This window comes from Arvicanthis niloticus, chromosome 1, assembly GCF_011762505.2.
Source record: "Arvicanthis niloticus isolate mArvNil1 chromosome 1, mArvNil1.pat.X, whole genome shotgun sequence".
Taxonomy (NCBI): domain Eukaryota; kingdom Metazoa; phylum Chordata; class Mammalia; order Rodentia; family Muridae; genus Arvicanthis; species Arvicanthis niloticus.
In genome coordinates this window covers 153,715,119-153,729,829 of record NC_047658.1, presented here as the reverse complement: position 1 = coordinate 153,729,829, position 14,711 = coordinate 153,715,119, and the positions used below count along the sequence as shown (strand labels likewise).

Sequence of the window (14,711 nt, the reverse complement as noted above, 5' to 3'; positions counted from 1 at the left end):
AGAACTTCTCAGAGTTGGTGGTGGACCATACTAACAGGACAGAGAACAGCCTTGTCCTGGCACAGGGAAGCCTGGGCAGGGTTCTGAGTAGTCAGCCCCCAGGGAGCAAGGAGCACAGTGACTGAGAGAGAGAGTCTGTGACCCAGACTCCATTCCTTTCTCCCTGGTGGGAAGCTGAGCCTGCTCTGTGGTATGGAAGGGTTAACTCCAGCCCCAGCCCTCCCCTGGCCTGCAGGCACACTCAGCTGCTGCTTTCTGGACAAAGCTTAGTCACGTGAGAGCCAGCTGTGGGGATTTCCCCAGCAGTGATGCGTGTATGCCTCTTATGTGCGCGCATGCACAACTGTTCACGTGGCGTCTGTGAGCTCAGGGGACCTGTCTAAACCCTTGCAGATAAGGGGCAGGCCAAGTCAGGAGAGGCTCAGGGCTTCTAGCAAACACCATGGAGAAAGGGGGGGGGGGGGTGTTACTAAACCAGGATTCCACCAGTCATGGCAGACAAGCATGCTGCATCTGCATAGACTCCCGTTTCCTGTAACATCCATCTTGTCACAAGGCTATGTTGATTATGGGTGCTTTGTTCTTGTTGGTGGTGGTGGTTTTGTTGTTTTTGAGCTCTTGGAAGGCTTTGTCATAGAGTCTTCTGGGATATTCTGCTGGGCCTGAGGGCCTGTCTTTGTACTGTGGTGCCCAGGAACGTTAAGAGCATTCCCCAGCCTCAGAAGGCCTGCATGTGGCTCAGGAGGGTAACTTTGGATTAGATCAGTGGTTCTCAACCTTCCTGATGCTGTGACCCTTTAATACGTGGTTCCTTATGTTGTGGTGACCCCCAACCATAACATTAGTTTCATTGCTATTTTATAGCTGCAATTTTGCTCCTGTTAGGAACCATAATATAAAGATTTGATATGTGACCACCCCCCAAGAGGTCTCGACCCACAGGTTGATAATCCTTGGGCTAGATTAAGATCAGGACCACAGGCATCAAATGAGCTTGGGTTCCCCTGAAACCAGTGGAGCGAAGACCAAAGAAGACGCCTGCCCTTTCATCCACCGAGGATTACTGGACACTTTGCGGTGTGGTGGAATTGTAGACAGGATTAAGACAAAGGGAAATTCAGGGCTAACTGGAGACGCATAGCACTTTGAGTGTGTGCTAAGATTGGAACGCAGGGCCTTTGTGCATTCTAGGCACGTGTTCTAACACTGGGATATGCGCCTAGCCTAGGTTAGCATGCTTTTATTCAACACCTACTACGTGCCAAACATCTGCTAAGATTATAGTCCTAGTAGGTGTTCTGGTTGAAACAGTGAACAGTACAGGGCAAAGATGGGTGAGATAGACCAACCTTTAAAAAAAAATGGGTATTCCGCTGCCAGCCCTGTGTCTCACCCTCGACTGAAGGCTTCTGTGACAACCTGTTCTCCCTACATCTTTGCAACCCCCTCCAAAAAGACAATTTAGACAGGAAGCCATTGAAGAGAACTCTTAAAAATTGTGATGAGGATGCTGAAATGTAGCTCTACATGGTTGATAGCTTCTGGCAGGGGTGGGGAAGAACCCAGTTTTCTTTAAGAGGCTGGCCACATGGAGTTTGAGCGTGCTCCAGTGAGTCTATGGGCTTTTTTTGTATTTTTTCCCTTTTTTTTCCCTTCTTTTGTTTTGGGGAGATCACAAGGGTGGAGGGATGGACCTGGGAGGACTGGAAAATGAGTGTGATCATGTGATTGGGGTGCATTATGGAAAATTTCCAAATAAGCAATAAAAAATACTGCATTAAAATGGGTATCCCCAAACTTCAGTTCAGATAAGGGCCAGCCTTGGCAGTTTGTGAGCCTTGCCCAAAGTTGAGCCTATCACCATAAGGTCTTTGGGGCACTCCCTGATTAATCTCTCCCAGGCTACCTCAGTGAGCCTCAGAGTAGAAGGACACCCTGTGGAGGTGGCCTAGGCAGAATCAAGCAGGTTGCCCAGGGTGCTAGGCTGCCTCAAGCCAGGGGCTTCTGGAGCAGACAGGATCACTTAGGGAGGTGTGCACCCTGAACATACTATACTGTATGTAGGTCTTCCTGTGCTGAGGATATCCAGTGGAGCTGGATCAGCAGGAGAGCCCAGCAGTGCATGTGGACCGTGTTCTGTTCACTAAATAGCTGGCAGTTGATTCTTTGATGATCTGATAGCCAGAGTCCAGAGTGAGAGACGGGATGTTCTACTCCAGATTGTCCTGGATGGGACCGTCCGTCCTGAGTGTGCTGCCCTTGACTCCTCCCTACAGCCCTTCCCTCCTCCCTTTTGGCTCTTGAAAGTGCTAGCCAAGGGGTGGGTGGATACAGGACTATAGGCCTGAAGTGGCTGGATGACTGACTTATTGAAGTCGCTGGCCCGTTTCTGTGCTGCCTCTGTGTGAGCACACACAATGCCCTCACAATGCTGTTCAGCTCAGGGATGGCTGCCTCTGTGTGTGTGAGCACACACAGTGCCTTAGGTGGGGGCTGCTTAGAGATGTGGGTGGAGAGCCTCAGGGAGACCTCTCAGAGAGTGGGGTGGACCACCAAGGCAGACCACCCGGTGGAGGGAGAGGCTGGGATGCTGGGATTCTAAGTCTTGAATTTATTTCTTCTCTGCTGCACACAAACAGCAGTGCTCTAGGAAAGGTAAGGACCTGAGAGCTGAGGGGGAAGCCACACCCAAGGGGCTGTGGGGGTCAAGCTGCAGCTGCTGGGAGCAGATGCTCAGCCCCGCCCACTCACTTCCCCACCAAGTGCTCCTCTGTCTGCCCACACATCTCTCATTGTGGCCACCTGTCTTTATAAACGCTTGCCTCTCCCTGGGACAGCTGAGTGTTCCCAGTGGTCGCTTTCCTTGAATCCACTAGGCTGGACTGGCCTGGTCCTAGCCCTGGGAAGGCATCTTTTCCTTGGTCCTTTAGAAGCTGTGGGTCGCCCCCGTTTTCCCACCTGAGCAGACAGTCTGCCTGGCTTCCTTGAGCCACTCAGTCTTCAGGGTTCAGTACATTCCTACCCTAGGTTGGGCTGACCCATGTGTACCCTGGATTCTGGGAAAGGCAAGACTCTGGGGGAAGAAGACCTTTGTAGCTGCAAGCAAAATGTGGGAAAGTGGTTGCTTTTACAGAGAGGAGCACTGCAGAAATAAATAAGGCCAGAAGGGAAGACCAGAAAATGATGTCTTCATTAGGGCACCTTCCTTCCCAGTTCCTGGCCTGCTTGCTTGGGCTGAACTCCGACACCACCTCTTCCTTGCTGTGGGGCCTTGGGAAAGGACCTTAACTTCCCTGAGCTTTGATTTCCTCCTCTGCAGAAAGCAGATCGATTATTGTCAGGATTAAGTAAGAAAATGTACGTTAAATGTTCAGCACCTTGCCCACCCCCCCTCGGGTTGAGAGAGGAGTGCTGTTGTCTACCTGAATTTTAAGCAAATCCCTCCCCACCCCCTCACCTTGAGTCACCATATGGTCTTCTGGTCTGCGTATAGCCCGAGAGAGGGTATTGGAGGTACTTAGGATTGTCTTGTCCTTCAGGTCCCCAGTGGTAACTGTGCCCTACTTGGCTTGGAAGCCTGTAGCCCAGCCACTTAGGGCTCAGGCAAAACCAGCTACATAATTTAAAACATGAAAACAGGGACCCTCTTGTTCATAAATGATGGATGATTTCAATCTCACTACATTAAGCTAGCCCAAGGCCCCTATGTCAATGTACAGGATCCCAGAAGGTTACACAGAACACACGTTTAGGAAGCCAGGCCTACCTGAGAGTCTGGGAAGGGGGTGCAGGGCATGCAAGGGAACTCTTCTGTGGTGGCAATAACCCCTCACCCTTCCAAGATCATGTTTTCTTTCCTCTGTGGAATCGTATGTGGGGCTGTGGCTTCTGCTCATGTCCAGGGCTGCCTATTGGAGAAACAGTTTATATACCATCTTAGGTCATGTTCTGTTATAGGAATAGGATGCCTGAGGCAAGGTTTCCTGTAGCTCAGAGTGGTTTCAAAAGTGCTGTGTAGCTGAGGGTGACCTTGACCCTCCTGCCTCTGCCTCTCAAGGTCTAGAGTTACAGGGAAAGGCCACCACACCTGGGTTTATGTGGTGCTGGGATTTGAAATTGGGGCTTCACACATGCTGGGTAAGCACTCTGCCAACTGAGCCGTCTCCCCAGTCTTAAGACTGAGTAATTTATAAAGAAAGGGCTTTATCCAGGTATAGTGGTTCACATCTTTAATGCCAGCATCGGGAAGATGGAGGCAGGTGGATCCTTGTGAGTTTGAGACCAGTCTGGTCTACAAAGCAAGTTCCAGGACAGTCAGGGTTGTTACACAGAGAAACGGCCCTGTCCTGGAAAACAAAACAGGAAGAAAGGGTTTATATTTTAGTTCAAGGTTCAGGAGGTCAAAGAGTCCATGGTCACTTAGCTGCCTCTGCTCAACAGCAGACAGCAGAAGGGCAGGCAGCCATGTGCAGAAGGGAAGAAAAGAGGCCCAAGAGCCTTTTATACCTGCTCCTGCTCCCCAGAGTAGCCATCAACAATGAACCCGGTGGGGTTGTTGGAACAAATAGAACCATTGTGTGTCCCTGGTAGACAGTGGGGGTGACAGGGACATGCTCTATTCATGAAAACAGTTAACTGCTGCTGTAATCATTAAATTCAGGGCTGTCCCCTACAGGCTGCAAGTGGTGGCCAGGTTTTCTGGTGGCCTAGTCAAAAAGGGAAAGAAGCACTCGGAGTCAAAGAAACTTAAGAAACTGGCCCTGTGCATAGTTGAACTGTAGCAAGGGAAGGCGGGGAAGATGAGGGTGCAGCCAGAAGCGCATGGGTATGAACAATAGAATTCCCAAAGAGGGAGAGGCCTCTCCTGAGATCTGGAAGGAGGGAAGGGCTGGGGAGAACAGAGATTTTTCATTCCATGGGGCCTGGTGGAATCCTTGAACTGTGAAAACTGGTAAAGGGTAGCCCACCCTGGTCCCCTGAACCTTTGGCTCACTGTCATCCTTTAAAGTTTGGGCAATTGGCAGCCCTCTGTCATTCCTCTCCCCAGGCCTGCCACCCACTCCACGTTTATTAGTTCAGAATATGGAACTGTTTTCTCCAGAGAAGCATCCTGCAGACATGGCTTAGGATTGGATTGGGGTGTGTGGTGCTTGATTCCCACAGCTCTGTCATTGTTCAAGGTGAGGCTTGGGGTGGGGAAGGGGGTGTCCTTTCCTCATTTCCTAGTCTTTTCTAGACTAGCCAGACCTTGTGAGAGCTTCTGGAAGTTCAGGGATACCTGCCTGTCATTCTTCTTGGCTGCTTCCTCTTCATCACGCAGACCTGACAGGGGCCAGGGTCAGCCTCTCCAGTGTGCACCAGACCCAGGGTCTGGCCACACCTGCAGAGACAAGATTTTTCTCTGGGCCTAGATTTTTGCTGGTATTGCTGGCCAGCAGGAACAATTGTGGCAAGAACGTGGACATCACAGATGAGACGAAGATCCTGTCTCTACACCGTCTTATGGACCCCACAGCTTCTGCTGTCACCTATTTCTCATCATATCCCAGAGGCCTAACTCCTCCTCCCTGCCTGGGAGCTTTCTCAGGCAGTGGGTCATGAGAGTGTGAAAAGACTCTGAAGAAGATGTGGTATTGGGCCTTTTCACTACCATATTATGGGAGGAAAAGAAGATCAGATTGCTAAATGTCCCATGTCAGCCACCGTAAATGGCAATGTGTGCACAAGGCCCCGCCTTTGCTCCTATTGCTACCACCACCCCACCTCCCTTACACACACACCTTTGCCCCAATGCCCTGCTCATTTTTTTTTTTTTTTTTTATGGATAGAGCAAACACCCGAGGGAACAATTTAAAGGGACGATGGGTTTAATTTGGTGTCACAGATGTCTGTCCATGGTCAGTGTCATGAATCTGCAGCTCTTGGTCCGACTGCCTCTCCAGAGGCTGTGGAGCCGAGCCCTAGCTGCTGAGAGTGGCTCACCAGGAACCAGGCTTGGAAAGTTAAAGGCCATAGTTTGAGCCCTGGCTTTCTGTTTCTTGGACCACCATGATGCGAACAGCTTTTACTCACACGGCTACTGCCCTGAACTTCTCCACCCGGACAGACTGAAAACGGTGGATCCAAAGGAAGGGTTTTTTTTCTTCAGCCGTTTCTGCCCGGTCACTGTAAGGCAAATGTAACACATTCAGCTACATTGTTGCGGCCTGTGATGAGCTAGACCATCCTGGCAGCAAGGGACCATGGCAGAACCAAGTTGCTCACCTCACTGCAGCTCGGAAGAGAAGAGCGAGGCAGGGAATGGGAGGGACACAATGTTTCTCCTGGGCCATGCATCCCGTGACCCACTTCCTTCCAGGTAGGTCCCACTTCCTGCTTCTTTCCACTTCCCACTCCATGAGGTCCAAGGTCACAGGATCCAGTCACTTCCTTGAAGCTTGTCAGCTAGGGACCAGACCTGTAATCCAGAAACTTAGGGGAGATGTTTCATATTCAAACATAATGCTGCCTTCAGAGCTATCTCCTTTTAGGGGCTTGGTTTTCCAAAACTGAACCTGTGTTCAAATGATTTTTTTTTTTTTTTTTGGAAAGATGGTCTTTTTCCAGTACTCATTTAATTTCATGTGTTATGTCAAGAACCAGGTTTCTGCCAGAAAAGTCTAGGACGTCAGACAACCACCGTAGAAATCAGTAGATCTGAATGCTGTGGTTGGCAGGTGATGAGTACTGAGGCCCAGAGAATTAAGCCCTTTGCCCAGGAGCTACCTCTCAGCAAGGCCAGGTATGCAGATTACCAATCCCATACATCTCAAGTTGTAGCAGGCTGCATCCCTTTTCTTCAGGACCCTGACTTCTTAGTCAGTAGCGGAGGGGTGGGGGTGGTGGGGAATGCAGCAGTTGGTTTGTGTTGGTCACAGCTGTTTCTTAGCTGTGCCTGCCTCTTGCCCCTGAGCCAGCAACAGCCCCATCTGCCTGTTGGCTGGAGGGCCTACTTGTATGGGCCAGAGGCTCCCCTCTGTTCATCAGAACGAGGTGGAAGGGCTCCTTCCCACCCCGGGAGAGAGCTTGCCAGGGCCGGCTGGATTTACTCTTCACATCCAGGGATTTGGATCCCTTTTAAAAAGACAGACTTGTTTCTAGTCTATTCCATTTTCCAAGATGGGGAAGAAAATGCCTGCTTCTGGAGATTGAAGCAAAATAAGTGTGAGCTGAGCTCAGGTGTCTGCCCTCTGGTCACATCTGGTCTACCTTGTGCTTCTGTGAATAAAAGTTTATTGGAAGATGGTCCAGTCACTGTTTTTAGCATAATCACTGGATTAGTTACTTATTTACTTTTATTTATTTAGTGTGTGTGTGTGTGTGTGAGTGTGAGTGTGTTACTGGTGATTGACCCTAGGTCCTCAGACACATTAGGCAAGCACTTTACCACTGAGGTAGACACTCCCAGCCCTCTTTATATTTTGTGACAGAACCAAAGTGGACCACACAGGTTTTGAATTTCTAGTCCTCCTGCAGCACCTCCCAGGTGCTGGGATTTGCAAGTTTTCGCTGCACCCAGCCCACTTTTCATTATAATGGTAGATCTGAGTGGTCTTCTCAGAATCCACCTGGCCCGGCACCTAAGATAAGTTTGCCCCGGCCCCTGGCCTAACAGAATAATTCTTCCTGGTCTGTTCGCAACCAGGCATAATGCCTTTCTGTGGCTCACTGGAAAAGATTTGCCTTTCTCAAAATACTTGGTGAGGAACCCAAAGGGAAGCACAAAGGGAGAAATACGTGGACTCAGGTGGGTCAGCTCCCCACCCCAGCTCTGCTCTCAGCGCTTCCTGTCTGCAGCTACTCAGAGCCTTGGTGGTCTTCAGCATGTCTGCCCTGTCTCAGCTCCATGAGGTCAGTCCTGCCAGCTGCCAGGCTTGGTGAGAGGCTCTGGTCTCAGCCCCAGCTCTGTTCGTCTCTAATTCCAACAGACCCAGTCTGGGGGCGATGGTGGGAAGTGTCTCGGACTAGATGCAGGGGTTTCTTGGAGTGTGTAGCAGCGTGTACCATTCAGTCACCATCCCTGCATCCCGGGTCCATGACTCCCCTGGTGACCTCAGAGCTGAGTGAAGCTGAGAGCCAGGCTCATGCTAGCGACACCATGGAAAGTGTTGCCTTTGGTAAGCACTGCCGATGACGAGGCCGTATGATGCCATTTAGTCACCCTAGTAGCCAAAAAGGTGAGCATATCACTTTATCATGAAGTTTACAAGTTCAAGACTAGGCTTTGAGGGGCTGGAGTGTCGGTTCAGTGCTTAAGAGCACTGACTGCTCTTCCATAAGGTTTTGTCTCCCAGCATCCTCCTGGTGGCTCACAACCATCTGTAACTTCTGGCCTCCACAGGTACCATGCATGCAAGTGATACACAAATATATGTACAAGCAAATCACTTCTCTACATAGAATAAAATAAAAATGAAGTTATGGAAAACATTTATTTTCAAAAGAAATAATAGGTTCCAAAAGATTAAGTAACTTACCTAATGGGTGGATCCTGGGAAGGGGCGGAGCCTGGAAGGGGTGGGTCTTGGGTAAATGGAGGGATAAAAGTACCTGTTGTTGTAGGTTTGTCTTGAACAGTAACTGAATAACCCTTATGTGACATATGCAGTACAACGCTTGGTAGACCACAGATGCCAGAACAATGTTGGCTGCTATTATCTGCTCTGAAGAGGTCTGCAGGCTCCCCTTAACCCCAGGGCTAGTGCCAGGCAGCCCTGCTAGGGTTTGCCCTGCACATACGCAGCCCAACATTAGCCTTGTGACTGCCTCCTGCAGCTCTTCTCCAGGCATGGCTCCATTCTGTCTCCTTCCCATCTGAGAAATGTCTCCCTAACAGTCTGAGGCCCAGAGGTATATGCCAACCTCCCGAGTCTGTCGTGGGACTAAGTGGTCCATTATGGGCAGATAGTGACCTCTGGTGTTCATGGTGACCTTTGAGCCCGTGATGGTGCTTTCTGCACAAGCCTGCAACTCGAGTTCCATCCCTGGAAGCGGGAGGAGAGGAGCAATGGCATGCACACTAAAAACATATGAAATGCTCATAGCCGTGGTCAGGTGAGCTCTGCACCCCATCACAGATCACAGTGCTGATGGCGTCCTACCCCATCGGAGCCCATACTGACATGTTCCTCTATAGCACTCTAATTTTATCCTCACTCTTGGTAGCAGACAACATAACCACATTTCCAGGGTGGGTGAGGAAGCTGAGGCACAGATAGAATGCCCTTGTGTGAGTCTGGAATACAGTCCTCATCTCCTGGCCACTAGCTCCTGGGTCCATGTGAAGGACGCTGTATGACCATGATTCTCAACCTATGGGTCGCGACCCCTCTGTTGGTTTTTTTTGTTTGTTTGTTTGTTTGTTTTTGTTTGGTTTTTTTTTTTAATTTATTTCTTTTATGTATACGAGTACAGTGTTGCTATCTTCAGACACACCAGAAGAGGGCATCAGATCCCATTACAGATGGCTGTGAGCCACCGTGTGGTTGATGAGAATTGAACTCAGGTCCTCTGAAAGAGCAGTCGGTGCTCTTAACTGCTGAGCCATCTCTCCAGCCCCACCCTCCCTCCCTCTGCTATTTTGAATGACACTTCCCAGGGGTCTCCTAAGACTATCAGAAAACTTAGATATTTATATTACTGTTCATACCAGGAGCAAAATTAGTTATGAAGCAGCAACAAAAATGTATTTATGTTGTGTGTGTGGGGGGGCGGGGGTCACCACAGCATGAGGGGTGGCAGCATTGGGAAGTTTGAGAGCCACTGCTTGAGGGAGTCTGCTTCCTCCCTTGGGTGCAGCTGTGGCAACCGCTGAGCAAGACTTCAAGGCATAGTGCATGCGGTGTGTACTTGAAAACTACCCCGACATTTGAGATTCTGGGTCTGGAGTGCTGAGCCTGCTGGCCTCTGACAATCTGTGGAGCCACCAGGCCCCATGGGACCAGCCTCCCACATGGCTACAGAGGCAGAGCCTGGCTGCCTTCTCCAGCCCACACTAAAGCCAAATCCCACTGCAGGGAGGGCCTAGGTCAGGAGTCTGCTTCAGAGGATCCTGTGTTTCGACAGACACCTCATTATCCCAGCCAGTCTCTGTAATCATACAGGCCCACGCCCCATAGCCATCCCAGGCCAGGAAATCATTCCTTCCCCTCCCCCGCCTTCCGCCCAGGGCGCCCTGAACCTCGGTGTCTGCAGCCACGCTTTGGTGGCCCTCCTGCCTGCCTAACGGTTTTCTCTCCTGCTTCTCCTTGCTCTCTCGGGGACTCGGAAGTGTGGTTATCCAGCTGGGCTGAGTCTCCCAAGAAGGACGTGACAGGTACTGGCTTGCATGCATGCGTGAACATGTGTGTGTCCCAGCATGTGTGCCGAGGAGGAGCTGGTGCCTGCAGGCTTCCTTAGGCATGCCTCCCTTCATGCATGTGGGGCTTTTCCACTCCCTGGGCCTCCTGATTGCTGGGAGAACCCTTTACAGTCCTCAGATGGACCATGGAGCCTGGTAGAGTGAATCAGGGTGAATGAGTGTGTACTGGCCCAGTGCCTGTGGGTTTGAATCCTGGCTGGACCATGTCCTGCCTGTGCTGCCCTGGGTGGGTTGCACAACCATTCCAAAGGCATGTAATGCCACCTCTGTGCATTTCTGTGCTAGGATGAGGGTGGGCTGCTGTCATCTTTGGCCTTATCACTTAGGCCTTCCCAGGAGAGTAGCCAAAGATGAGCCATCTCTAACGTGAGGCAGTCAGCCCCTGATGACCAAACCTACCTTCCAGAGATCTCTCTGGGGAACAAGAGATCTGTAGTGCAGGAGGGCCCTTCCTGTGAGTGTGCAGAGTTGGACCACAGCCCCGTTTCCCAGTAGTCCAGACCTTGGACCTGCCCCAGGCCTTTAGCTGCCCGGTGGGGTGCTCAGGGATTTAGTCTGTATCTGGTCCATCTGGGTGGAGAGTCAGTTTAGTTAACTTTGTGGCAAAACTCACAAACAGCAGAACTATAGTGCTTGCAGTCGATGGTCAAAGAGTGATGGCATTTCCAGGGGGGTCTTCAACAGCCTTCCCTTTGAAGAACAAATGTTGAGGCTGAGGGGGTGGGGAGATGTGGTAGAAGGTTAGGGTAAGAAGGGGTCTTGGGCCAGCTGCTGGGTCAAAGCTCAAGCTCCACCCCCAATCCTGCCTCCCACTGCTGCTGTTGGCAGCAAAGCAGTTGATGAACATCCTGGAAGAGAGGCCAGAAGAGACGGCATTGGGGGAGAACCCCCTTCCCTCCTGGTTGTCCTTACAGTGTTCCCTATGATGCTGGCCTGGGCCTGAGCCAATCACTGGGCTCCTGTCCCTTTTTCCCCTCTGATCCCGCCAGTGAGCCAGAGCACACTTGACCCACAGCAATACATTCTATTCAGCAAACGTATAGCTGAGAGGCCAGCAGGCCCAGTGCAGCCTGGGAGGAACCGGCTATGAGGGACCGTTGGGTCTTGGTGGGATGCCCAGGGTTGGGAGTGTTATGGAGAACCTGTGGCAGAGTTCCCATTAGGCCTGGCTACTCAAGATGAGTCCAACTCTCTGGAACCAGAGGTAGCTCCTCTAATCCCCACCCTAGAGTGGCAGGGACAGCCAACTGAGTTCAAGGCTAGTCTCCCAGCCTTGGTTTCCCTTCTGGAATCTTGGGGGAATTCTCTCAAACAGGAAACTCAGAGGTAATGGGCTGATGTCAGAGATCCCAGTGGATAGGGGTCCTGGGGCTGTTTAGTCTGGCATCCAACCCAGAGTGGTCTGGGAGCCTCTGAGCTGGCTCTCTGCAGCTGGTAGGCCCATGCCTGCCTGAAGGTGGGTCTAGGAGAGGCATATTGCACAGAAGTATCTTTAACCCTCTCCACCCTCCTGGTGCTGTGGCTTTTTCCATGAACTAACTGCCTCTGGTAGTGAGGTCTTTAGTTCCTCTGAGTCTCTCATAGCCTCTGTTCTCTAAACAGCTGTTTGTACTTTACACAGGGCTTTAGCCTGGGTAACTTCAGTTCATTCACAGACCAGCCCCATGAGGTACTGTTCCTGTTTACAGATGAGGAAGCTAAACTCAGGAACGGTAGGTGTCCTCCCCAAGGTCACAGAGCAAGCAAGGGCAAGGCAGGACTGCACTCCAGAGCCTCTGACACTGATGCTAAGTTTGTATTCAGGACTGTTGGGTAATGGTTGTGTCTGGGTCATGTCCTATGGCTCCGGTATCAGAGGTGACTAGTCTCAAGCACATGGTCTGGTTGGAGAGCCATTCCCACCCAAAAGCCCAGGAGAGAACAAGAGACACGATGCCTGGCCTGCTAGGCAGCTTGCTAAGAGGCAGAGACACTTAGGTAGAATTGAGATGGGAAAACGTGTAGGGCGGGGGTAGGGCCTACAGGAAAGGCTGAGAAAGAACCTACAGGGGGACATCGTGGGTGCTCAGTACACGTGCTGAATAATGAGTGCTCCCTGGAATGGTAGAGGAGTGTCCGAGGACCAGGGAGCACCAATCACAAGAAAGACTGGGCTTGAATTTGCCCCTTATTCTTTAAGTCATGCGGAGCCATTGAGGGTGTGGGAGCCAGGAAATGACTGGGCAAAGGCCCAGTTTAGAAGCCTAAGTGGACAACAAAACCCCCAAGTTTCTATTCAGATGGTAATGGGAGGAATATAGGTGTTGAGGCTGGGGCGGGGTAGAGACCCTTAGGTAGGCAGAGCCGAGGACTCTAATAAAGCGGGAGGATCCACGGCTGTGCAGAGTCCAGTTCTAACACAGGAGAGGCAGTGCTCTCTAGAAGGGCCCACCCCTCTGAGCAGAGCCAAAACCTCATCTGAGCACAAGGGGCTCCCTCCCCCTCCTTCAGGCAGACGCCTCCAGATCCCAATTTTCAGGGCCTTGGAGGGAATCCAGAGCTGCCGCTGCAGATGACATCACCGCCCACCACCAAGCCTTTTCTCATCTGGATACCTGCTCTTAGTGCCCGCTTTGCTGTGTTCCCACACCCCAAGAGGTAGATGCGAGAGGGGAGAGCTGGGAGCCTGTTTGCACTGGGGGTGAAAAGGAGAGAGAAGATGAGGAAGAGAGAGAACCCCACAGCTTGTGCAGCTGCCTCCCAAGAAGAGTGACAGCTTGCCTGCCCATGCTGTGCAACCCTGGAGAAAGTTCTCTTCACTCTACCTTCCCTCCGTTAGAGGCTCCAGCCAGTTTTCCAGGCAGACTGCGGATGAGGGCTGTGGGTGTGTAAATTTTCCTCTGCTTTGAAATCTTGCCTCAAATTTTTCTTGGCTTGGATCAAAATGAGCTGATATCTGTCCCCTCGCTAGCACCTCATCTTTGTCCTCGCATCCCTGTCCACCGTCTGGCTGTGATCCCAGAGCTGCTTGTTCTCATTGCCTCAGCTTCTCGCCCCTTTCCTTTCTTCCTGTTCAGTCATTTATTGTCCCCCTGTTTGGGAGCTAAGGCCCTTCCTGCTTTACCCAGACGGACACACAGTCACACACAGCATCTGTCGGGAAGTACATCTGTTACACACCCAGTGCCTACCACTAATGGAAGTCCAGGCTGGTCAGCAGAGGTGACAGCATGGGTCTGTAAGAATCCCAAGCCCCAATGTTCACCTGGCACCACCTGTGCACCAGGTGTCTGGGGATGCAGGTGGGGCAGGGTCCTTCCTAGAGACTAAGCGTCAGTGGCACCTGTAGGCCACGTGTGCCGTGGGAGTTGGTGGCATGGACCTGGGTCCTGTCCCAGCTGAGGAGACTGCATCCTCTCGTGACGTTCAGGTTACACATGTTCAACACGAGGCCACGTGGAGCCTGCTGTGGAAGGTTACAGTGAGAAGTGTGCACGATGCTGCAGCTGGGTGCTGAGTGTGGACTGACCCCAAGAGGCCCGGATGAGGACTTGCATGGGATTGGTGCTGTCTGGACTTGGAAGCTCTCAACCTGCAGCAGAACTCCTGCCGCTGGCCCCTACGCCCCCATTTGGATCTTGTATTTTCACACTTAAGGTCCCCTCAGTGTCTGGCTGCTTTTTAGTTTGTGCTACACTTGCAGTGACAGGCACTTAGATCCCCCAGGGCACAGTCGAAGGGGTCGAGGGGAGTGGCATCTGTCAGCCCAGTGCAAGATCTGTTGCTAGCTGGTGCAGAAGCTGCCAACTTGTGAGTGCAGAGGCTGGGCTGCTTTCCTGCCCAGGTGTTTGTTGTGTTTCTGCCTGAAATACAATTCTGGCTTTGCAGGGGCTGCCTGGGGCTTGCCTGTGTGTACTCATGGGGCACACCTCAGCTTCTGAGTCTCCAAAGGGCCCAGCTGGGGCTGCCAACCCACATCATGTGGGAGAAAAGTACCAGGCCCATGGGTTTCTTTCTCCTCGCAGGAGACTCTCCTAGAATTCTCTGGCCACAGACCTTGACAGACCCTTCTGTATAAAGGACACAGAGGCCTAAACAGTGCATCTCACTTTGGCTACATGTCTGAACTGTGGGACAGGATGGGCTATGCAAAGTGACTCATGCCAAGGCCCCACCCATTAAAGCTGGCTCTCGGAAGCCTGGGCATGAGAATTTAGGGATTTAAAAGCTCTGGTGACCTTCTAAGCAGAGGGCCATTGTGTCAGAAGGACGGTGTGTGGAACCATCAATTTCTTGATTAGTAGAGAAGAGGTGGACTTGAACCTTTGAAAAG

The 14,711-nt window shown here is 51.5% G+C and overlaps 1 protein-coding gene across 7 annotated transcripts in view; it reads left to right on the top strand.

Moving 5' to 3' along the window:
• Positions 1 to 14,711, top strand: part of Sh3pxd2a (SH3 and PX domains 2A) — a 206,329-nt gene that overhangs the window by 136,846 nt on the left and 54,772 nt on the right. For 5 of the 7 annotated variants that reach the window (XM_076923957.1, XM_034520854.2, XM_076923953.1 and 2 more), the window contains one exon: positions 10,310 to 10,354. The exons of the other annotated variants lie outside the window; for them this stretch is intronic. In XM_076923957.1, coding sequence (XP_076780072.1) covers positions 10,310 to 10,354 — 45 coding nt within the window. The remainder of the gene's footprint in view (positions 1 to 10,309; positions 10,355 to 14,711) is intronic. 7 annotated transcript variants of the gene reach the window in all.